At 34.9% G+C, this 26,364-nt stretch overlaps 2 protein-coding genes across 7 annotated transcripts in view; one reads left to right on the forward strand and one right to left on the reverse strand.

Moving 5' to 3' along the window:
- Positions 1-8,108, forward strand: part of MARCHF7 (membrane associated ring-CH-type finger 7) — a 58,167-nt gene extending 50,059 nt beyond the window's left edge. For 2 of the 6 annotated variants that reach the window (XM_030328095.1, XM_032594421.1), the window contains 2 exons: positions 2,540-2,653; positions 4,218-5,372. In XM_030328095.1, the coding sequence (XP_030183955.1) occupies positions 2,540-2,653; positions 4,218-4,376 (273 nt within the window). In that variant the 3' untranslated portion in view covers positions 4,377-5,372. Of the gene's footprint in view, positions 1-2,539; positions 2,654-4,217; positions 5,373-6,800 lie in introns of those variants that run through there. The other 4 variants (XM_030328096.1, XM_030328097.1, XM_030328098.1 and 1 more) reach the window with 4 other exon arrangements.
- A 957-nt stretch (positions 8,109-9,065) lies between these two features.
- LOC115521781 (lymphocyte antigen 75) overlaps positions 9,066-26,364 on the reverse strand; it is a 134,820-nt gene continuing 117,521 nt past the window's right edge. Inside the window, exons 35-39 of the mRNA XM_030327227.1 lie at positions 24,429-24,539; positions 18,035-18,151; positions 17,224-17,397; positions 15,879-15,905; positions 9,066-11,464 (exon numbers count right to left, since the gene is read on the reverse strand). Coding sequence (XP_030183087.1) covers positions 11,262-11,464; positions 15,879-15,905; positions 17,224-17,397; positions 18,035-18,151; positions 24,429-24,539 — 632 coding nt within the window. The 3' untranslated portion in view covers positions 9,066-11,261. The remainder of the gene's footprint in view (positions 11,465-15,878; positions 15,906-17,223; positions 17,398-18,034; positions 18,152-24,428; positions 24,540-26,364) is intronic.

The raw sequence follows: 26,364 nt of genomic DNA on the forward strand, positions 1-26,364 counted from the left end.
ATCCTCTCATGTCTCAGATTTTTTTGGTATGTATTGATCTCTCCTTCCCTTCTCCCCCCATTGATTGGATCACTAATTTTTCTTGAAACTTAGAGCTCAGTATTTTTTCCTTTTTAAAGGAAAATTCAGGTGGGAGATGTTGAAAGATTATGAGGATAACTCTAGGGCCATACTATCCAAGTGTGCTTATTAGCATATTTGTGATAAAAAGAGAGGTGATAGTGACAGAATGCATGAATGCTTGAAAAACACCTTTTAAATGAAGTGTTTGGACACGTTTCTCCCTTTTTTATTAAAGTGAAGTTTATGTAATGTAACCATTTTAAGGTGAACAGTTTATTGGTACTAGTACACTTGAGCACTGCACAACCATTACCTCTCTCTAGTTCCAGGACATTTTCATCTCTTCAAAAGAAAATCCTGTACCCATTAAGTAGTGGATCCCTATTTCCCCCTTCTCCCATCCCCTGGCAACCACCAATCTGTGTTCTATTTGACTTTGTCTATTCTGGATATCTCATATAAATTGAAACATGCAATATATGATCTTTTGTGGACACTCTCTTTAAATGTGCAAATATAGATACCCTTTGAAAATCTGATTAAAACCAAGGAACACTCTTTACAAAATATACATAGACACAAAATCTGCATATAATTTAAGGGACTCCCAGATCTCTTGAAGCTAATTGCCTAGATCCAGGTTAAGAATCACTGATCTAAGGAATGAAAAAAATGAGTTGATATAGTACAGATGCTACTCTAATACTAGTTATTGTTTTATTCCTTAATGAAGCCAGTTGTCCAAAAGGAGTACCACTTTCAATAAGGAATTGTCTTAAATTCTTAAGGAGTCTCTCTCTAGACAGCTAGAGTTTTAAGTTTTTAAGTTTTTTAAGTTTTGGTTTTTTTTAAGTTTTTTTTTTTTTTTAACGTTTATTTTTGAGACAGAGACAGAGCATGAACGGGGGAGGATCAGAGAGACAGAGACACAGAATCTGAAACAGGCTCCAGGCTCTGAGCTGTCAGCACAAAGCCCGACGCTGGGCTTGAACTCACGGACTGCGAGATCATGACCTGAGCCGAGGCCGCTTAACTGACTGAGCCACCCAGGCGCCCCCTTAAATTTGTTTTAAATGTTTTATTATTTATTTTTGAGAGAGGGAGAGACACAGCGCAAGTGGAGGAGGGATCAGGGAGAGAGGGAAACAGAATCCAAAACAGTCTCCAGGCTCTAGGCTGTCAGCACAGAGCCCAACAAGGGGCTCAAACTCACAAGCCGTGAGATCGTGACTTGAGCTGAAGTGATATGCTTAACCAACTGAGCCACCCAGGCGCCCCTAGACAGTGGTATTTTAAAGAACAAGAGGAAATAGTATGGAAAGATGCAAAGAAATTTTTATTTTTTTCCTCAAAATCAGAGTAGGTTTCAAAGAATGGTTTTTTCCTTCCGTTCTTTCTGTAGGTACTCCATCATGTCTCTTGAAGGTGGTTCTTTGGCTTTTCAGTACAGCCAAGAGTATTTTTCTTGTTCTTCAAGGATTTTAATGATCCACCTCTTAAATAATTGAGAGGCATTGAGAAATATTAGGTGGAAAATGACAGTCTTGATGAAGCTTTCTGGCTTTAATATCTTTGTTCTTAGTGAATCATGGATTTTAGTGGTCTGACAGATACCCTCATTTTAAATTTAGTTTATAATACATTTTAATAATCTGGATGCATGATTTTCTTTTAAGTTAAAAACAAAGTTAATGAAGTGAAGCATTTAGAGAAACTTTTAATTTCAAATTTGTTGAGTATTCTGAAGAATCTATAACCAGTTACTTGCTGAAGTTGCTACTAAGAACATAGATTTCTTAAGTTATCAAAATATGATACAATTTAGAGATCACTGTGTAACAGTTACAGATTAGATTTTTTAATAGCACTATATTCATGATTTGTTTTCTTAGCTTCAAAACCAACAGAACAGCATTGAACCAAAGATCTATTTTTACCCATTGCAAATTTCTATGTGAGTGATATGAGGAAGTTACTTTACTACCTTTTTTTTAGTTCATTTTTATATTTAGTGTTGCCTTTAAGTTAATTAAATTACATGAACAACCTGTCAATAGGATTTTAGTCACGTAATGTATTGATTTTTGCTGTAGATGAAATGGTAATTTTTAAGCAAATAATTATAGCTATCTGTGTAATGAAATCAGTTTTCAGCTTTATGTGGAACCAGAGCATTCATTCCACCATCAAATGATTTTTCCCACTTTTATATAAATCATTACATAAAGGAAGACTATATGAGAATGAAAAGGTTATTCACCCACCTATTTGAATACATTATATGGCAATTAGTGAACTTTTATGAAACTATGAAAGACAGCTCTTTCTTTTTCAATAATTGGCATTATACTCTTCCTAGGAGCTGGATGTAAATACATTTCCTCTAGTTTATCAGTATGCTATAAGTATCAATCTCAATTCTACTAATTTTTCATTCTTCATTTTTTTTTTTTTCTCGTTTGCTTTCCTGTTGAAGGCTGAGTATGAGTTTATCAGCTCTGGTCTCTACCTAGTTGTGTTATTGCACTTGTGCGAACAAAGCTTTTCTGATATGATGGGAAATACAAATGAACCAAGCACACGTGTCCGAGTAAGTAATATTGGAGTTGGGGGAGCAGGGAGGGTGTGATGCAGCAAGTGTTCGCTTTGGAAAGCAGATTGTCTTACATGTTTACATTTTGTTTTCTTTAGGGAGCTCTTATATTAAAATGTGCCTTGAAAATAAAGATAATGTAGATTTAATAGGAATTGCTTTCTTCCTTCTTTATCAAGCAGGCTAATTTTTTCGAAAAGCTATTTTTAAAGAAGTAATTTTCTAGCTCTTGAAGGTAATTGGAATATATTTTAGTGAAAAACAGGGATGGAATTGAAAATACCTAGGGAAAATGCTCTTTTTCATTTGGGAGGGGAAAAAAACAACTCATTATTAAATTGAACTCCAAAAACCAAAAGAGTATGGGAAATTAACTTCAATTTCATTTGTTACTATCCTGTAAAAGATTAGCAGTGTACTAATTTTTAAGTATTCATATTACTAGAAACTACTTAAGATATGGACTAATGTGTGTTTACTCTGTACACTCTTACCTTAATGTTAACACTTGAGCTGGCTGTCTCTTAGGTGCTGATGAGTGTAGGATACTACTTATCTCAGTGTACCATAGGAAATTTATACTCTCTGCCTTGCCCAGTTTGTGTGGCAGGGGCTAGGGCCTGCATCAGTACTGTAGTATTGTGAACACTTCATATCTTGAAATGTGTTCATAAACATATACTTCAGACTATTTTTTAAATATTCGCTTTGTTAAAAATGGAGCCAAATTTCTGGTGAGGTGTAATGTTTTTGTTTTATCTTGAAAATTACCAAATAACCAAATAATCAAAATTACCAAATATATATAGTTTGGAAATTGGTAAAACATTTTTCTGTAATCCTCATGTGAACATTCCTGTAAGCCATTTGATAGATTATTATCATTGAGAGAAAAGAGAATGAACTATCAAGAGCATTTATAATTTGAGCAAAGATCTCTGGACTTTAAAGTACTTTAGAAATCGTAGTACCTAATAGTAGATGCCATAAGATGATTTCCTAAAAGGTAACTTATCTTTTCAAAATGAATAAACCTTTATATAAGGCATATAATTCATGCCTTTGTAAAAGGTACAAATTATTAAAGTGGAAGTCATTTTCACAAATTTTTTTTAAGTATTGAAATAAATGTAATACATCTGGGGCTATCAAATTTAGACAGGAAGATAAAATTGTTCCTGTTTTGTTTTTTTGACCACTAAGAGTGTTCATTTGTGTCCACATTGTAATGGTTTTAATTTTTTCTCCATAATTTTTTGAAGTGTTGTATTTATGCAAGACAGAAATGCCATTAGATAAAATTATCTTATTATAGCAGCTTTCAGTTTCTACGTGATTCATGATTTCTACATGACCATTTATATAATGGTGATTATATACAACAGTTAAAAAATATTTTAAGCTTGTAATTTTTGATGTGGGGGTAGAAAGACCCCTATTTTAAAGGCTTAAATGGTGGTTGACTTTTTAAAGTAGTAGAAATGAATCTCCTATACTGATTCTCTTTTTAGATCAATTTGCAACATTTAAACTACTATATTTCTTTCTGCATTGTTTCTAGTTTATTAACCTTGCAAGAACTCTTCAGGCACATATGGAAGATCTCGAAAGTAGGTGGAATTTCCCCTTCCCAGACTTGTTGAATTTCTTTTGCACATTAAATCCACAGACCAAAACCTTACTGTATACGCTTTCTACCAAATTAGAGCTTCATTTATAGGCGTAGTAATACCATAATAACTGATTTGGGAAAGATGGGTTGGGCGACTGACCTTTTTCAAAGCATATTTTTAAAAAATAATAATTTTAAGGTACAGAAGGATATATTTTAACTAGTGTTTTATTTAAAATTTTTATTTTTGATCGCCTTAATTTTAATCAAAAAGAAAACTTCTGGTCAAACCACACTTCTAAATCTGTTAGGTGTGTGTGTGAGAGAGAGAGAGAGAAATTTTGTTATTCATCTTTGTTAGATCATTAAAAGTTTTCCCTGGGTTTGTATATAGTTCTAGGAAAATAGGGATGAAAGATTCCTAGTTCTGAGTCCGTAACAGAAGCCATAGTTTTTTTTTTGCTCCTTGTTCAGGTCCTCATGGACCTTTAATAGGCAGCCAGCTCCGACAGCAACTCCAATCTCTTAAGATCACGTTCCAGCATTAGGACTTCTGCCTGGGCTCCCATGTGAAGGCACTTAATGCCCAAATCTTTACAGGCATCTGCACAGCTTAACCTCAAAGTCCTACAACCTCCAGGGTGCTTCGTACCAGGTGGGCACAGATATTGGTGGCTCTGAAACAGTTCCTGGGAATTCAAGATTACCCTACCTATTGTACTTTTTCACCCAAAGCAACTGGCTCCCCACGATCAGATTCCATTACACTCTTTGAAGTGTTTTAAAATATATATTCTCCACTTGATTATTTTCTGTACTCGTCTTAGAAACACTTGTGGAGTGTTACCTGTAGTGTGCGTGTTTTTTTACCTTTAGGGAAAGCTCAGCATCCTTTGAAGTAAAGTTTGAGAAGGACTTGGTCTTCATGAGAGCCTTTTAATTCCTAGAATATTCTAAGACATGGGTTGTTGTCATTAAGTTTGTACTATTTTTAAGTTTTGAAAGGATTAGAGGTACAACCAGATGCCTTTTCACAGTTTAGTATGTGTGAAAATGGTATATAAAGGAGTCTGGTATATAAAGTGGGAATTCATTTGGTGTACATCTTTTTTTTCTTTTATATAAACTTCTTCACATCCCTTATGTTACTAACACAAAGATCTCTTTTAGCAAATTATAATTCATACTTTGCCAGATGTGATGGTAGTAATTTGTTTTAGTTGATAGTAATATTTTCCCCAGATTGCTTTACTTTTTTTTAAACTAACATTTAGTAGTTTCCTAAACATGGCAATGTCTACTGCCAACATGTAAGAAAGACGGAGGTGAAATATACCCAGATTCAGCTGAGAGTAAAAGCTGTTGTGGGTGCTACAAGCTTACTCCTAAGTACCAGAATATTAATGTATTCTAAAAGTTGGTTCTCACTGAATTTTCTTCTCTTGTGGAGTTAATTGAACAGAAAACATGAGAAGTTCTCTGAAAAACTGTTTTATTTCTTAGTTTGATATTTCTCCATAATATAGCATAAAACTTAACCATAGGATTTACTCATTCATGAGCCAAGTATATGCTTGCTATCATTTACTAAAAATGGATTGAAGATTTCTGCAAGATAAATTGAAACATGAAAACTTAAGTTTCATCCATACATGCAGGATGTTTTTGTTGATTCCATTTGTTGGGTGCTCTTAAATATTGGGTCTAATATTAATACAAGAAGAGTATACATTTAACCTTTCTGCCCTTGATAATAGGGGAAATGCTGGTTGAGTGTTTATTTTAGTGAATTCCATTTTCCTCAACACATAACAGTTTAGAGAATCCATAGTTTTATACTTAGGTCCCTCCTATAGACATTCCAGGATGTTTATTTTAAACTTCTGAGCTACTACAATGGCTCTTAAATTGAGGTCAGAAATGTTACAAACATGATGTTTCTGACAATGTAGAGGCATAGGAATAATCTCAAAAGTTTTTTACTAAATCCAATTGTTTTAACTTAGGCTGTGTCTATATAAAAGCTTTTTGGACTAAATAGAGCTTTTTCTTGGCATTGTATAGACATAGCTTTGATGTAAATTGCAAGAATACCCATAACCTATTCTGTGTACATTTTTTTTCATTCTCATCGGATGCATCAAACATGCAGCGGTAATAAACCAGATTCTACTCAGGTGTGTGAGAGCACTTGCCTTAAGTTCATTTTTTTCTCTAGTGTCTAAATCATTAGCTACTGTGAACACAGGCTGATCTCAGAAGCTTTTTAGAAGACGTTCTTGAAGCACATTTTTAAGCATTCTCATTTTTATAAAAACTAACATAAAAAGATGTGGGGGTGGGAGCATTATGGATGGGCATCACCCACAGTCAAACCACCCCTAACCCTGTCATAACTTATCATTTTGACCAAACAGAATACTAAATTGGGTTTTTTTATTTTACAAGTCATTGCTGTTCTGGCTTCATATTTACACATCCATTTTCATCCTCCTTAAAATCATTCTTGATCATCCTGTTTTCTTTCAACAGCTTCAGAGGATGATTCCGAAGAAGATGGAGACCATAACAGAACATTTGATATTGCCTAACTTCATATAAGACAAATGGATGATCTGTGAACAAGTGTTTATTAAAACTGGCAATTACGTATGATTTAATTTTGTGGGGAATGCCTATTGTATATATATATATATATATATATATATATATATATATATATATATATATTTAGATATTCTCAAGTATTGCTGAATTAAAAATTCTCCTGGACCTTTTAACATGGCCAGTGAATCTGATGTTTATAAACTGGTCATCAAAAGTATTTTTCTTTTCGGTGAGTGGGAAAATGTTATCCTTGTTTTAAATATCTAAGTAATGCTGATGACCTTTTTTGTGTTTTGATTACTGTAGTCATATTTATGAAAAAAATGGTTCATGTTTTTAGTTTCTTGCTAGTGAAAAAAGTGGGACAAAATATACTTTTGAAATAAAATGGCACCTAATTATTTTTCTTTTCAAAAATGCCTTAAGTTACAGTCTCATTTTCATGATCATTTGCTTCCAGTGTTTATAAAAAAAATAATTGGGAAGTTATGAAAGCATTATATATTAGGTTCCCAAAGTTAATATGAATCCTAAATTCACTTAGCAATAAAATCTAATTTTTAAGAAGTATATAAAATGTATAAATGATGGATAAATTTTTGTATTGATTTGCAAAATGCAGATTATATTTGATAAGCCATAGTATGTAGATATTCCTTTTAGGAGTATTACAGCTGTAAATTATATCGGAATTGCCCATCAAATGCTATTTGGGAAAAAAAATTACTGCAATCTCAAGTTAATGGAATATTTTTAAATCCCACATTTAAAGTTTAAAACACTGGTTTTCAATGTGTTTTTTAGTGTTGTCACTTCTTTATAGATAAATACGATATAAATAACCTGTTTGGATCCTGGTCGTTTTTAACTGTTCCTTGGTAATTCTGAGCATTTATTTACTGACTTAATATTTTTCACCACTTTTGGAGAACAGATGAACATCACCTGTTCACCAATGAATAGATCTACACCATGGTCAGGAGTTGTGTATAAAGTTTCATAACACTGTATATATTTCCTCTGTCAACACCCTTTAGGATATACTTTTAAACACCTTCAGGTGGTTTCAGATTTAAATAGTCTTATGTTATGGCAACTAACTACATTTTCAGAACCTAAATAGAAACCATGTAATTTCTCAAATGTGAGTCAACAGTTTGGCCACACTTTGTTTGTTTGTCTTAATGTAAAACCTTGGCTGGAAATAAAATGCATACTGATTGATTTACTTTATAGTTTGAAATGTTTCCTTTTGAACTGGTGGTGCTCAAAGTAGACTTCAAACCTTAAAGCTTTTTTAAGAAGTAAAATCCCAATTCATACAAAAATATAAATTTTTTTTTAATTTTTTTTTTAACGTTTATTTATTTTTGAGACAGAGACAGAGCATGAACGGGGGAGGGTCAGAGAGAGGGAGACACAGAATCTGAAACATGCTCCAGGCTCTGAGCTGTCCGCACAGAGCCCGACGCGGGGCTCGAACTCACGGACTGCGAGATCATGACCTGAGCCAAAGTCGGCAGCTTAACCGACTGAGGCACCCAGGCGCCCCTAAATGTAAAACATTTGCTCAACTTTTACCTGTTATCTCTGCATTGCCTTAAAGGAAAACTACAAAATTAAGGATACCAGTTTCACTATTCTGTGGGCCCTTAAGGGGTGCTTTGAGTTTCAAACATTTACACTTTTAATAGACTCAGCATGAAAGTTAAGTATCTTCTACTTAACCCACAAAACTTACTTAAAAATGTAAATAGTAGGGGGCGCCTGGGTGGCTCAGTTGGTTAAGCATCCAACTTCGGCCCAGGTCATGATCTCCTGTTTTGTGCGTTCGAGCCCCGCGTCGGGCTCTGTGCTGACAGCTTGCTCAGCCTGGAGTTTTCTTTGGATTCTGTGTTTCCTTCTCTCTCTGCCCCTCCCCCACTCACTCGCTGTCTCTCAAAAATAAATGTTATTTTTTTTTTATTTAGTAGAAAACATTCCATTGGTATGCAGTTTATTGTCATATTAAATGCTTAATGCCAGAGATACAGTGGCTTGAGCTTTATAGTATACTTTCAGTTCCGTAGTACCGCTTACTATTTCATATTTCAATATTGCATAAGCTTCTGATACCCTGTACGTGTGAATTACTTTTAAAACCATATAAACAGAAATAGACCATAGAGCACTCACTACAGAGAATGCAAATTCCTAGGAAAATGCAGTTTAATGTTATTCTCTCTAGATACCTGCCAAACGTAAGAATTTATACTGTCCTTATTAACCAAAACCAAGATGATGAAGAAAGCAATTTATACATTTTGAATATAAATAAGCATGGTTATGTTGATAATATTAAAAATATACATACAGACTTGAATGACCCAGTTTGCTGTTGACCACTGAATAGATGCAAAGGCCCTGTTACAGATGTTCTGATGTATGAAGAAATTAAGATTTAACACTTCACTAACCAGGGACCTCTAAGGACTTACTTGAAAAGTGAAATCAAATATGGAAAATTAAATCAGTTTAATGTAGCTGTTTTGTAAGAGCTGCCATTGGGTAGAAGTGATCAAAATGAACAAGAAAATTAGTTGTATGGGAGTTAAGTGGAAGGGGAGATTCTAGAGCAGCACTGTCCAGTAAAACTTCGTGATGATGGAAATGGAAATGCTCTGTAATTTGTATTGCCTATTACGGTAGCTGCTACATGTGTTTGAGCATTTGAAGTGTGGCTGGTGCAACTGAGAAACTGAACTTTATATTTAATTTTAACATAAATAGCCACATGTAGCTTGTGGCTACCATATTGGATACTGCAGAAATCTGTGACTATTAGAGAAAGTTTTAAGGAAGAGTTAAGATCTTTGTTTTTAAATGACTGGTAGAATTTGAATAGAAAAAGGAAGGAATTCCAATCTGTTCACTATTAATAACTTAGCAGGAATAAAATAGTATCCAAAAACTTAGAAATGTAAAGCTCTTACAGAGTGTAGTTGTTTTGTGTAATAAGGCTAGTGTAACATCTGTTCTTTTAGTACCACACAGCCATACCATATAGTCTTGTCAGCACTTTGTAGTTTTTCCTATGTCATTAAACAACAGTGCCATTAATTGTGATGAAGGAGGTTATTCGTAATGCCAGTGGACACATCGTGTAAGCTGGGACTTTGTTGCCATTGGTCAAGCTTGAGATAGTGTATCTCCCCATAAGAAATGTTTTTCCCAGAAGATAATTGATGAGACATTGGTTAGGGAGAGAGACTACTACTTTGAGCTTTCAGGGTTTCTAAATACAGTAAATATAATTTTATGTGAACTCCATATATTTATCTTTTCTAGTATTTTTAAGCTATAAAGAATGCTAAGGAAAATCACTCTTGATTCAGCTCTCGTTTTCATTTTTTACCCCCAGAAAGATTCTTCTCACCTTTGTCTTAAGATGTACAGAACATGTACTGAGAACTTTGAACATCACAACTACAGTAGTATGTAGTGTTTTTCTGCAGTTTTTGCTAACCTAGTTTTCATGTCCTTGAATGATAGTTCATCAGTGTTCAGGGAGCACTGACACACCTTATATAGGAACAGACCTGGAGGTAGAGAAGAAATATTCTTAAATAAAGGGGCTCTGTGATCAAAGCATTATCCTCACTGCCATCCACTTCCACACCTTCCTGGTATGGCTGTAATCCTTCTTGCTTCAAAAACTTTATAAAATTTCATTGACATTCTAACCATTTGTTATTAGTACAAAATAAGATTTCTTGTCCAAAGTGATGTTCTAAAAGTAATGAAATTTTAAAATGTGAAATATGGGGTGGTTAAAATCTAAAAAATTTCCTACATCTAACTCAAAAGGGAAGATAAAAATATTAGGGGAATTGTCTGCCACAGTAAATTGTAATGTGTGACGTCTTAATGTATAGGATCTTTTTAAAGGTATGTTTTCTCATGTTTATTAATAAAAGAGCAAGACCTAGAAATTGGTTAAGACCTGGTGATTGCTAAAACTACAGTGGTAGGTAAGAGTTGTTTTTGGTTTTTTTCCCAATTCTAACCTAAGGTGGTTCAACCAAATGGGAAGGAAGATAGAGCAGTAGACTGGGTTTTTATTTTTATCTACTTTACTACTTTGGGCTTTGTTTAAACTTTTTTAAGTGAAAGGTACATTTAGGGAGGTGGTTAAAACTACCAAATTGTATTTATGATCATTCCTTTTTAAAAACTTCTTATGATGAACCTAAAGATCAGTTTTTGTCATGATTACATGAGAATAATGAATGTTACTGGAATAAGGAAATATACCATGAAAACTGATTTTCATCAAATTTTACATTAAAATCCTATACAGGAAATCGCTGTCAACATTTGATGTCTTAATCTGAAATTTCCAAGATCTTAGTCAAATTGAACAGCATACTCATTTTCTTCTGCAACAACCAAAACACAGTCGTCGTTATAAGGTGATTGGGGTGCAGTTGAAAACACTGTGGTGAAACCAGAATCCAAATTTCTTTTGTACAGGAACCAAACGATTGCTCCCAAAACTGTCAAAATTACTGTGCTAGCAATCACCAAAGCTGATATTAAAATGTGGTTATCTGAAAAGGAAAAGACAAAAAAAAAATATATATATATATATATATATATGGAAATCAGGACACCCAGTTGCTAGAACTGCACTTGGGGGGGGGGCATAAATACAGTTTCATCATGTAAATATTTGCCTATTAGAATTTCCCACACTGATGAGAAAAATAAAAAATTACACTTATTCAGATTTGTATTTGTTAGCTTGAATGACTGCCATTCTTAAGATTTTAAGTTTTATAATTCTCCATTCTAAAATGGAAATTACCTACACTCAGGGTATATCACGGTTCTACGTGTCTTCCTTGTATTTTACTTCCTAGTCTAAGACTTCCTATTTACTGCTCTTTTCAAGACTAGTTGTCTTTAGATACTTGTTTACATTAATGAAACTTATTGGTTCATCTGGCTTTTGGCATTTAAAATTTATCACTGAGAAAAAACAAGAATGGCAGTGAATTATCTCCCTTTTTCTATTCAAGTAACTATATATATATATATATATATATATATATATATATATGTGTATTCCTGAAGTAATTACAACCTTGCAGTCCTTGGCTACTGAAAACCCTCATAAACTTTCCATAAGTCAGTCAGTCCAGGGAAATTAACTCAGTTTAGGAGTTAGGAGGAAGAAAATGGCCACTAAAAGGAAAAGTCTCTCCTTTTTGATCTTTAAAGTTTGTAGCAGTCACAGTTTGGTAAGGTTTGGGGTGTATTATTTGTGTTGGACCTTTAGATGAAAACGTATCAAGAAAGCCAGGCAAATAGTTGCACAGTCTTATGAAATATTATTTTTTAATGAATTCAAAGACAACTTTGTTGCTAGTTCTTTCAACAACTCCTGATAAGATTTTGAGAACCATCATAAACCTACATACACTTTTGTACGTAAATCTCTATGTATCCTTTTATATTCTACTCGGTAAATATCCTTCCCCCTCACCCAAATATACACGTGCAAATGTTCTACAAGATATGTGTCAGAAAATACTGTGCTCCTCCTGTCCCACTGCCACTCACCCTGAATTCCCATTCATCAAAGCCATTCCTTTTAAGATTATTTGCCTCCATACTTATAAATAACATACTTACACGGCTTTTCTTGATTTAATTTTTTAATGTGAAATACACATAACAAAATACCATCTTAACCATTTTTAAGTTCACAGTTTTATAGCGTTAAGTACGTTCACACTGATGTGCTGTCACCACTGTTTCTCCACAGAATTCTTCATCTTTCAAACCTGAGAAACTATGTAAACAGTAATGCCCCATTCTTCCCTCATTTTATTCCTTGTCAACCACCATTCTACCTTTTGTAGGTCCACTACTCCAGGTATCTCAGATCATTGGAATCACCAAGTATTTGTACTTTTGTGACCAGCTTATTTCACTTAGCCTAACTAATGTCTTCCAAGTTTGTGCATGTTGTAGGATGTGTCAGAATTGCCTTTTTAAGGCTAAATAATGTTCCATAGTGTATATGTCATGTTCTACTTACCCATTCATCTGTTGATGGACACTTGGGTTGGCACCTTCCACTTCTTGGCTATTGTGAATAATGCTATGAACATGAGTGTACAAATCTTTGATATCGCTTTTCATTCCTTTTGCGTATATACCCAGAAGTGGGATTGCTGCATCGTAGGTATTTCTATTTTTAGTTTTTTGAGAATTTATCATTACTGTTTTCTGTACCATTTCAAATTCCTATCAATAGGGCACAACTGTTCCATTTTCTCCATATCCTTGTCAATACTTGATTTCTGTTTTTTGTTATTATGTGTATATATGTTTGTGTGTGTATGTGTGTGTTATATATATATATATATATATATATATATTTTTTTTTTTTTTTTTTTTTTTTTTGGTAGCCAACCTAATGGATGTGAAGTGGTACTCTGCTTGATTTTTAGTTTTTTTTTTTTTTAACGTGTATTCACTTTTGAGAGACAGAGCATGAGCAGGGAAAGGGCAGAGAGAGGGAGACACAGAATCGGAAGCAGGCTCCAAGCTGTCAGCACAGAGCCCGACGCAGGGCTTGAACCCACCAACCGCAAGATCATGACCTGAGCCGAAGTCGGACGCTCAACCGACTGAGCCACCCAGGCACCCTGCTTGATTTTATTTTTAAGCTCTGTGCCAACATGGGGCAACTCACTACCTCGAGATCAAGAGCCAAGTGCTCTACCAGCTGAGCCAGCCGGATGCCCCTTTGGTTGATACTTTAAGGTATTTATTCCTCCTATTGAAGAGTGAGAACTTAATTCTCCAATATACACACGAATTCTCAAACACTCCTTTCCTCTTCCATCACAGTTATAGCAAGCCCCAAATTAGAAAATCTACATCTGACAATGCCAATCCAGAATTTTTAAAAACAAAAAAAACTACCAATTTAGAAGGTAACCCAATAAAAAATAAGGACAAAAGACTTGAATAGGCATTTCGCAAAACAATGAAATGGCTAATAAAAGTGCTCAACATTATTCACCAGGGAAATGAAAATCAAAATGATTACACACACCTGAATGGCTGAAATTAGATGGGACTTTCCATGGGATGGATGTGCAGTAGGAATGTAGCAGTTCAACCACTTTGAAAAATTACTTGGTAGTTTCTAACAAAGCCAAACATTAGCTACCCTATTGACCTTGCAGTTCTTCTCTTTGGAATATACACAAGGAAAATGAGAAAATAGGTCCAAATGAGAATGTTCATAGGCTGTTCTATCATTTTAGTACCAAACTAGAAATGATGCATATATACGTAATAGGAAATTGGACAAATTGTGATACATTTACAAAGTACTATACAACAGTAGAATAAGTACAATATATACGTAACATGGATGGATCTAAAAAAATTCTTGAGGGGCGCCTGGGTGGCGCAGTCGGTTAAGCGTCCGACTTCAGCCAGGTCACGATCTCGCGGTCCGGGAGTTCGAGCCCCGCGTCAGGCTCTGGGCTGATGGCTCAGAGCCTGGAGCCTGTTTCCGATTCTGTGTCTCCCTCTCTCTCTGCCCCTCCCCCGTTCATGCTCTGTCTCTCTCTGTCCCAAAAAAATAAAAAAAAAACATTGAAAAAAAAAAATTAAAAAAAAAAAATTCTTGAGTGAAAAAAGCCAGTAGAATTCTATCTATGTTCTAAACCAGCAACTCTAACCTATGGTGATAGAACTCAAAATAGTGGGTAACTCTGGGAGAGATGATGGTAGGGGATACAATTATTGGTAATGGGCATGAAGGAAATTTTTTGGTGTAACCTGTTCTTGCTCTATCTTGATTTGAGAGGTAGTTACCCAGGTATATCCAGAGGCAACCATCAAACTGTACACTTAAGATTTGTGCATCTTATTCACACCTCAAAGAGATTAAAAATTATGCTACCAATTGGCAAAAAAATACAGAATTTTTAATAGACATGTTTCTGGGAATGCAAAACAGTACAATTCTAAAACCATGCTATCGATCAAAGTTCTACATCCACTTTTCAAATCCAACATTTGCATTTCAGGGAATCTAATCTTTAAATAATGTATTTGTGCAAGTAGATTCATTCACTGCAGCACTGTAATGTTTGGAAACCAGCCAATAAGGGTCTGGAGCTGGTTTATATCCATAAAGAGATATACGGAAGAGTATGCGTTGTCGATACCTAGAATCTATTAGTGAATAAAAGGGCAAAGTAAGTCCTATATCTCAATTTGCTGATCTTGGCAAAAGAAACACAGTTAAGAAACTGAGCTGGTGCCCAATAAGGATAAAAGTAGAATAATGTAGACAGGGGCAAGATGGGAGACGGACTTTTCAGCATTTGCCTTACTATTTTGCTTTTTCAACCATGTTAATATATTACCTGTTCTTTCAAAAAAATAGGCATTTAGGGGCACCTGGGTGGTTCAGTCAATTAAGTGTCCAACTCGATCTCAACTCAGGTCATGATCTCACTGTTCCTAATAAAGCCCCACATCTGGCTCTGCTGACAGAGCAGAGCCTGCTTGGGATTCTCTCTCCCCTCTCTCTCTGCCCCTCCATTCATGCACACAGGCTCTCTCAAAGTAAATGAACTTTAAAAAAAAATGCATTTAGTAAACCCTTAAGACAGATCCTTAAAGAACTATAATTATAAGGTCAAAGTTTTTTAAACAAAAGATTGCAGACTCATTTCCCACAAAAAAGGGAATTCAATGGGCAAATACAATTTGGTATTTTAAAAAATTCATACATATTTGCAGTTACCATATTTAGGATGTCAAGTCTTATTACTAAGTTGAGATCTTTCTAAATTCTTATAAAAGTTGTTCCACTTTATAAAATTATATAATTAATTTTAAGGAGGTCTTTAGTAATATTTTGACATTAGAATCTTAATGTATTTTTACTTGTGGGAAGATTTTTAACAAAAGACCATTACTTACCTGATAAATATTTCTTTTCATATGGGACTAAAATGCAAAAGAAAATGAAAATTAAAATTCAAGCATGTATACTTTATTCTAAGTTTGCCTTTAAACACTTTCAAAATAGTTGAAAATGAAATTTAGTAGCTTAATATCCCTATTTCTATTGCTTGGTCAATTGTTTTCCATTTTGAACAAAGTTGTTTTTTGTTTCTTTTTTTTTAAAGATGTAGAGGTCTAACAGTGTATTAGCTTGGTTGGTGGAGAAATAATAAGGAATCAAAGTGATGAGGTGAGGAAAATAATTTTTGTTAGAGGCTCTATAGAAGACAAACCTAATAAAATTGAAGTATACAACTGTGACCCCATTAGTATGGATTTGCTCACTATTTCTGATGTTTCAGTTATAGTTTAATTAAAAATTTGGTTTATATAAATGTGCCCTGATACTTAGTACATGAAAAAAAAATTTTTTTAATCCAATAAATATTGGAAGTGGAATTCCACTACCATAAAACTGTGATAAATTTAACATAATCAACTGTAGTTAAGAACTCTGCTGAGGCATACAAAAAAAATCAAAAGGGGAAAAAATAATTTTGGTTTACAGTTGAAGTAGAAGGGGGGAAATACTAAAGATGCAAAGTGGAGAAATGGCTGTCATGTTTCAAGTATCCTAAAATCATATTTTGAAATTTTTAATGTTTTTAATAAATTTTTTCTGAAACTTGGAACATGCTTTGATGTTTAACAATAACATCAAAATACTGTTGTGGGACATAATAATTTTGTCCATTAGAAAGCATTCTGAAGGGGAAGAGGGGACGGCCAGAGCCCAGGGGTGGTGGTTGGAAGGGCAGGGGCCAGGTTCAGAGCTTGCACCTCAGGATTGTGGTGGGGAGAAAAAGCATTCTGATGGGTCAGAAGAAAAATTACATTTTAGTCCAGAGTAAGTTATTGACTACAATGCAGTTTTTCTTCATTTGCCTAAACAAAGGATGTTAGTACCTGTACAAGGTCAAATTCTTTAAACATTAGCTAGAACTCTGGAATCAGACATGAGTAGCGAATCCAATAACATGCAAGGAGGCTATGATAATTCCTTTGAACAAGAGAAGAAATTTCTGACCTCTTGCAGGCTCTAAGAATAAGCAGATAGAATGAAAGTATGCCTGGTTCACATGAGAATTATACTGGATTTCCAAAAGATTTGGGAGCATAGCATCCTACTTAATATATTCTGAAGTCTTTCTTACTCCCTCTAATTTATTGAGGCATACTTGTCTCAAAAATTTTTATTTTAAAACCAGCCCTACTTTCCCCACCCCTCTAGAAATGGAAAAAAGTTTTCAGTTGTACTTACTAGCTGCTTTACAAAGGGTTCCTTCCACAGAAGAAATTTCACAATTTCCTTTTTTCCATTCACCTGTCTTGGTGTGCAAAAAGGCACAGGTGTCAACTAGATCCTCACCATCTTCTTGGTCTGTCCATTTATCAAATGTCATATTTGACTTATCAAACCACTTGAAACTTGCATCTGTCAGTTAAGAATATTTTTATCATTATGACAGTGTTAAATGGAGTTAAAAAGAAAGCCTAAGAAAAGGATCTGGGATTAAAGGTGGAAAATTACTAAGATATGTCTGCTCAAAACTTTTAGTTGTAGCATTTAAATTAGGAGGAATATATCTTGTGTACCAGCAAATGAGAGGTACTGGCTCAAAGAGGTTCTACGGAAGATCCTGTTTTTGAAAATAATAAAAACATTTTCTTGGGGGAAATAGCCAAGAAAATTAAAATATTAATAGTAACCTTAGTAGTTTCATTTCATTAATAATGCATGTACTTTCTGTTTCCTACAGGGACAATAAATACATTTACATAATATAACCTTGATAGTTCAATCTAGCGATACCCTACAGTTGACACATTTATGACACTACCATATTACAAAAATGCTGAGCCTAGAACCATATTTTAATCCGGACAAAAGAAACACAGCTGCTCAGGAAAGAGTTGCAGTATAGGTCATAGGTGCAAACTGAAAATAGAATACCCAGAGACTACAGGAAACATCAACTTGAACTACAGAACTGAAGAATCTCAAAGTTACCAGTTTTGTTACCATTAAAAAAAAAAAAAAAGTGGTTTCCTACAAGGTAAATATTACTTACCATCTGTGTCAAAAAACATGCCTAGTAGGATATCATCTGGGCCTTTCCATTGCTTTTTCAAAGTCTCCAGTATAAAAGCATTTTCTTCTTCATTATGTATGCTTACCATGTCTGCTCCTGAAATTATTTTTAGGTAGAAATAAAGTTACCATGTTTCCAGAATCCATGCAGATCACAGGAATTATATAAAAATTATGCATTATAATACATTTACCATAATGTATTATACTTTCACACCTTTTTAAGTTTCAGCTTGAGAATATGCTGAGTTTTGAAGAGACAATATATTCATGAGTAAAGTGATGTGATAAATTGAGCACAACAATTTTATATTCTCATTTCATTTATGTAGAGTTGGTAATTTACAGACAAGGGAACAAAACATCACGGGAGGCTTCAGCAATAGAACATATTTTCTGCATCTCTCAACTTTCCTTTTTCCCATCACCTCTTCCTCAAGCAACCACGGTTTCTCCTTTGTTTACTAGTGTAGGGAGGAGAAGCTCTGACCAAATCTAGGAGAACTGAAAACTATGAAGTCAACTTGCCAGAACAGTTGCAAGACGTGAAATTAAGCAACAGTCTCTGACTTGCCTCATTTAACTGGCCTTTGTGTGCCTGCTGCCCAAAGCCTTACATGTACATATTCTGTGGTCTTTAGAAAATTCCTGGTTAAGGAAAATGATCAATAAAAGAGGTCTATCATTGGATAGTTAATCACACTTTCATGTGATTCAAGAGTAAAGAGCAGCAGCGATCTATATTTTATATCTCCCATACATTAGCTTTTGTGGTTCTTAAAGTCTATAAGCTACATATACATACAAGCATCCTATAAATATCAGGAGTAACTACTTTTCCAAGAGATATTTAACCCTGTTTCCTTACCTAGACAAAGATTCTCTTGCAAATTAAAAAGCATTTCACTGTCTTAATTGGATAATACTTTAGAGAAAATGCTAGTAGAGTTAGTTCCTTTCATGATATTCTGTTTTTTCAAGTGAAGACAGTTGAATAAATGATGACATCAAGGCTTGTGCTCAAAGCAGCCAGAAAGCTGGCAGGGAGGATACATCTAATCCCTGGGTGTAAGACAAAAAAAAAAAAAAAAAAAAAAATGTAACAGCCTTTCAGGTGTACTCAGCTAAATATGGAATATAACACAAAAATAATAAACATAGGACTTCTCAGCCTCAGTAATTTAGAGGTAACAATTTTCCCATTTTCCAATGATGTTGATCCTACGTATATTTTACAGTGTGGAGACTTTCTGTACTATAACTAATGCAAGTACATGGAGAAATAAGGTACTCTTGCCTACTATTTATTACATTCTTCCAAAATCATCCAAACTTAACAAAGTCTCCTGAAAATTCCAGAATATTGTCTTAGTTCAGTGGTTCTCCGCCTTGAGCATGCATCAAAATCTGGAGGGCTTCCAACTGGAATGAGATGGGGCCTGAGAATTTACATTCCCAACAAGTTCCCAGGTGATGCTGATGCTGCTGATCCAGGGAGCATCCTTTGAGAATTACAGGTGGCTTAAATTGTAGGCTACTATATGACATCACTCTAAAGTTGATAATATTTTGTAATAAGTTAACAGTTAAATGGAAAAGACAGAGCTACTATGTACTGATATACTAAGAAAAATTTTTATTAAATGATTACTTTTATATCTTAAAAGAAGCTTACCAAAAAAAACCCCAATAAATTTAACAATAGGGGAAAAGAAAATTACTATAGGGCCAAAAAGTCTCCCCTAAACCATACTGGATTGTTAGAGAAGAAAATCACAAACCAGGCAGACTGCAGCTCTATTATAAATAAAGAAGCCAACACCTTAATGGAAGAAAAATAATTGTTTCAAGACTGTAAAAGACAGTTCACCCTCACAGAAGGAAATCTAACAAAAGAAATGTGTGAGAAATGCAATCTCACTGGTAAAGAAATGAAAATTAAATTAAGCAGCCTTTCAGACTTCTAGATTAAACAGTGTTGGCCCTGGGTATAACAAAATAGAAACTCGTAAGTGGTTAGGTGGAGTAAAAATTAGTACAACCTTCTTGGAAACAATATGGCAAGATGTGTCAAAAGCCCCTAAAAGGGCACGTATTTGACCCAGCAATCATTGGCTCTGTGCTCAAATAGACACAATCATTAATGTTCACCACATGTTTGTGACACTGAAAGATTGCAAATAATTCAATAGCCAATATTAAAGGATTAATTAAATCAATTATGGCATTTCTATATACTGGATTAATACACAGTTATTAGGAAATATGCATTACATTTTTGCTGCCACAGACATCTTTAATGGAAAATGCAAATTACGGGACAGTTTGCCAAATATGATCCCTTTTTTTACATATTAAAAAAATAGCTGGGACGCCTGGGTGGCTCAGTAGGTTAAGCACCCAACTTCAGCTCAGGTCATGATCTCACAGTTCGTGAGTTCAAACCCTGCATAGGGCTCTGCACACTCAGCACAGAGCTACTTCGGATCCTCCCTCTCTCTCTGCTCCTCCCCCTCTGGTACTCTCTCTCAAAAATAAACATTAAAAGGCACACTGCATTTAAAAAAAAAAGAAAAAAGTATTTATTAATATAAATTTGCCTGGGGTGAAATGTCTAGGATATTTAACCAAAATGTTAACAATCATTACATTTCCTTATTAGGGTGGTGCGATTTAGGGTGATTTTGCTATATGTTTAAAATATTTGCTCATGTATTTTTCTAAGTTTTTTAATAGTGATTGTGCATATTACAAAGAACTTTTAAAAGAAAAATCAGATAACAATACTTTAATCCAAAGTTAGGATTCGGCAAGGCTCTCTGAGTCATATCTCCATTTTGAAAAACTCTATGATGGTTTTCTTATCATTTCCAGCTGCCTGCCTGTTAAATGTCGCACAGACTTTTAATTTGTTTCACCCTGACACTTGTACTCACTTGTAAAATGTGACCAAAATACCACTCTAGAAAAATTCTCAAGGGAAGTATTTAACTAGGTTATAGTTTTGGCTTAAGTGTTCAGAGAGGAGTTTTTCATCCTTTTCTTTGACCTTGTGGAAGCCAAGGGAACTTTAATGATTCTTAACATTGTAATCTAATTAAATACTGTATAAACTTAAATTACTGTGTCAGGCAAATAAGACACACTTTCATTTTCTTTAACAAATGACAGGGTAAGTCCCTGGAGAATGCATGTGCTCAAGAAAAATTTTTTTACAGTGCATTACCAGTGACACTACCTGCTGAGATATAATATGGGTCTTCAATTCTTTTTATAGCTAGTGACATATCTCACAAATCACAAAAAAGAAATATTGAAAATACTTATTTTTTCTATTATAATGATAACATAAATTAAAGGTAAATGTTGCAAAATAAGAAAAATGTTAGCCTCTCACAATTATTTACCTAAATGAATAAGGATACCAAAAATAAGGAGAGGTAATATGAAGTAAATTATACAAAACACTGGGAATATTTCCAAAGATAGCTCACTGCAGCACAAAAGGTAACAAGTCACTTGTTTTCTAAACCCCTAATGACAGGTTTAACATACGATTTTGTATAGCTGGCAAGATTTTATAAATCCCAATGTAAATACTGTAGTATTATACCTTATGCTTTTTCTTCTTCATACATAGCAAACACTGAATTTATGTCTACCTACGACTCTTAACCAAAACACTGGTGTAGCCAAAAATAAATACCAGTGTTATTAACTAATTTTAGCTAATTTTATGATTCATTAATGAACTGGGTATTTCCAGAGTAGAAACAAATATAGAGGATTTTCAAATAAATGGTAAGGTAAAGAGAAATGTATGAGAAATTTTTAAAAATCCCATCAGTAAGACAAACTGAATTTATAGATTTTTAACTGGGGAAGAGATATTTTTCTTTAGACACAAAATAAATTTTATAAGCAAATTTGAATATAACAATTTAAAATTCCTGGGGCCTCTGGGTGGCTCAGTCCATTAAGCATCCGACTTCAGCTCAAGCCATGATCTCATGGTTTGTGGGTTCGAGCCCCACATCGGGCTCTGTGCTGACAGCTCAGAGTCTGGAGTCTACTTCAGATTCCGCGTCTCCTCTCTGTCCCCCTTCCCTGCTTGTGTTCTCTCTCAAAAATAAATAAACATTTTAAATTCCTTAGTGGCTGCCCTGCTTGAACAAGTAGAGTTAATGGACTCCAGAACAAGCAATCAAGGTCAAATCACAAAGTTTCTGGCTGTTTCCAATTCTGTTTTGCTTTGCTAAAGAAAAAATGGCAACCAGTAGTAATTTTGCCTCTGTAAAGTAAGCATTTGCTTAATTGCTAAAGATAAGTAGTAAAACTGGACAGTGAATTCTGACATAGTGGTTCATACAGGCTAGTAAGAGTGTAATAGGTCTTTTCAAAATTCTATTGAAATAACAGACATTTCAATAATGTCTGTTATTGAAATCTACATTATACCTAATATAAGTATTTTTAAAAAAGATAGAAAATTGTTATAGGGGAAGTCCCATTTGAAAAAATGCCTATTATTCAATTTTTGAAAAAATATTTATTTTGATAGAGAGTGTGTGAGCAGCTGATGGGCAGAGAGAGAGAATCCTAAGCAGGCTCCACGCTGTCAGCACAGAGCCTGCCTGACTCGGGGCTCAAACTCACAAACCGTGAGCTCATGACCTGAGCTGAAATCAAGAGTCAGATGCTTAACCGATTGAGCCACCCAGGCAGCCCTCAATTTCTTTAAAATGAAACCATACTGGTAGATTCGAAATGTCTTGTTTTCAAAGAGCCAATGTTCAACACCATTTGGCAGGTATGAGTTTTTCAAAGGGAAACAATATGCATTGAGTACTACATGGCACTTACCAGGATTAAAAATCTCTATGCTTACATTCACTCCTTCTATGATAAGTGAATATGATTTGATATTCTTCCAAAATGTTGTATTGGTCGGTTGTTAGATTTTTTTTTTTTTTAAGGTAAAGGGCATTTCTAAATGCTGGAGTTACTGATGAGTCTAAGATAAAATTTAATGAAATAATCAAGAGATTTTAGATCTCATGCAGTAATAAAAAACACCTCTAAAGAATCAAGGACTTTCCTATCACCATCACAGGTATTTCAGTTGAAAAAGTTACTAGTTCACATCCTAGTTTCAGTTTGAACTTCCAAGTATCACAACAGTTAGAGACAACAACAAGGATGCACTTTGGGCCAAACAGCCAAACATATAAAGAACACCCAAGCACACCTTTTTAAAAATACCATTTTTATTTAAAATATTTCACAATGTGAAGTTGTAAATATATTTTCTGGAGAACACTGAATGTATCTGCTAGCAAATAGCCTTTTTCTCTTTTTTCTTTCTCTTTCTTTCTTTCTTTCTTTCTTTTTCTTTTTTCTTTAATTTTTTTTTATTTTGAGAGAGAGAGAGAAAGAGAGCATGAGCAGGAGAGGGGCAGGGAGAGAATCCCAAGCAGGCTCTGAGCTGTCAGCGCAGAGCCAGAGGTGGGGCTTGATCTCACGAACGATGAGATCATGACCTGAGCTGAAATCAAGAGTCAGACAGTCAACAGACTGAGGCACCCAGGCGCCCTTCTCCTTTTTGTTTAACATACATTTCTTTACCACAGTTTCACTTCATGGTCCCATTTGACTTCTGCCCACACTACATATCTGAAACAGCACTTTCAAGGCAGAATAACAGAGTGTTCTGTTAGACCTTGCTAGACCCTGGTTTAAATCCTGGCTCTGTCACTTACTACCTGTGTGACCTTGAACAAATAAACTGCACTTAGTTTGTCCCGTTGATAAAAGGAGGATAATAAAAAAACTACCTGATAGGTTTGTTATGTTCATTAAAGCCAGGTAAAAGTATATGGTGTGCCTAAGCACAGTGCCTGGCACCGAGTATGCACATTAAATGGACACTGCTGTTGCTAAGTTTCTGGCACAAAGCTTTGGACAGTACTGGCTAACAGCTGTCTCCCAACTCAAAGGTTAAGTATATGCCCAATTCCACTTATGGCTTATGTATTATACAATAAAAATGGTCCATTTATTACAGGGACCCAGGTAAAAGCGAGATATGACAAAACTATTTGTTTATTTTTGAGAGAGAGCGAGCGAGCGAGCATGCAAGCGGGGGAGGAGCAGAGAGAGAGGGAGACACAGAATCTGAAGCAGGCCAGAGACTCCGAACTGTCAGCACAGAGCCCGATGTGGGGCTCAAACTCACAGACAACAAGATCATGACCTGAGCCAAAGTTGGAAGCTTAACCGACTGAGCCACCCAGGCGCCCTGACAAAACTATTTTTTCAAGGAACTAGTCAACACTATTTAAAGACTGTGAAAAAAAAAGGAATGAACTCCTTACCATGATCAGTACACTGATTTCTGACGTCCTCTATGCTTTCTACTTTGATGGCTTCTTGAAGAAAAATGTAACAACTGTCTTGGAACTGAACCCAGGTAGATGAAGGACAGTCTATATGGGAAAAAAGAAACCCTGTTAAATAACTTGAAAAGAATTCCATGAATTCCTAAAGATAGTAGATATTAAATTTTCAAAGAGAAAAAGAAAGGCAATATCCCTTGTTAATTTAGCAACAAAGCTCTCAGTCTTTGTCAAAAGAAATCGACTGCTGTGATGGGAATTTATTTTTCTCCATTCTATATATGGAAGAAGAGAAATGTGCCAATGATTCTCTTCTGATTTGACAGAACAAAGTTACAAGCCTTTAGGGTGTTTAGAAATTCAGACATGTAGATTACAGCATTATTACCAAGGCAACGAACTATCAAGAAAGACAACCAATAGAAATACAAGCTCTTTGTGAAGGTTGTCTTTGCAGTATGTAGTAACAATTTCAAAGTCTCAAGAGTTTATAAGACCTTTCTTAAAAATTATACTTCCAAGAACAGAGAACAAATTGCTAGATTATGAATATTCAGACACGTTTTCATATTGCACAGGAAAACAAGATTGATGTTCTTATGAATGTTTTTAGTTTAACACCTCATCAAAGCAGATTCGTTGAACTTAGTTCTGTGAAACAGAACCATCTCTCTTCCTCCATTGCTGCAAAGGGGAGTGGCACCTCTTTCGTCTCTTGATCTCTTTTCCTGTTCGTTATAAATGTGTACATCTGGGGGCGCCTGGGTGGCTCAGTCGGTTAAGCATCCGACTTCAGCTCAGGTCATGATCTCGCGGTCCGTGAGTTCGAGCCCCACGTCGGGCTCTGGGCTGATGGCTCAGAGCCTGGAGCCTGCTTCTGATTCTGTGTCTCCCTCTCTCTCTGCCCCTCCCCCGTTCATGCTCTCTCTCTGTCCCAAAAATAAATAAACGTTAAAAAAAAATTTAAATGTGTACATCTGTAAACCTTGGCTCTGGAATTTCATTAGTATTAGAAGCAAAAGTAAAAGAGCTTGATTTCACTGGCCAGAATGGAGAAAACGGAGGAGGATTTTACTGAATTCCAGTGAATAAAAGAAGCATAAGGCATTAATCTTCCCTATTTCCTTAAGCCTCTATAGGGAAAATCACTATGATTTTTCCTGGTTTTATTTTTAAGTTTTGTTTGTAATTTTGGTATACACAAGTAAAAGAATCCCTTACTACAAAGATCAGGACTTAACCTCAGAGCTATGTTAATTTAAATTCAACAACTTGACTTTACTAAGCTCAGAATATAGCAAAGACCATTAGCTGTCCCCAGTACTTAACCTCAGCATTTCTTTTCTGGTGTATTTATTGAGTTTTATTTTGTCTCATTTCATTTCACTTCATTTCATTTCCATTTCATTATTTCATTTCATTTCATTTCCCTCAGTTTCTTATATAGCACAAAATACACGGCCACCAAGCTAAACTGTTTTCCAGTCTTCTAGTAACTTCTGGATAATGAGCTGTGAGCTGAAGTGAAAGGTGCAAAATTGCCTTTAAAAGTACTTTCAAAGTGTGTTCCCTGGATCATAGTTCCCCTTTCCCACTGGCTAACGTGTACTCAGCCATCTTTAATCATATGAACAATGGAAACAGCCTAAGAAGAAGAAAGCAACAAGACAGAAGGATCCTACATGGAGCCATCATACCACACTTGGAATGTTACGAGACAGAAAACAAACTTCTATCTTGATAAGCCATTGTTAATTCAGGTCACTGTACAGCATCTGGGTCAGTATTCTAAATAATACCACAGGTTACTTAAAATTGCTTCCATGGTGAGACCTGAATTTTTCCTGGCCTCATACTGCTACATTTAGTAGTTAACTCATTCAAGATGGGGGTGCCTGCCTGGCTGACTCAGTTG

This window comes from Lynx canadensis, chromosome C1, assembly GCF_007474595.2.
Source record: "Lynx canadensis isolate LIC74 chromosome C1, mLynCan4.pri.v2, whole genome shotgun sequence".
NCBI lineage: Eukaryota > Metazoa > Chordata > Mammalia > Carnivora > Felidae > Lynx > Lynx canadensis.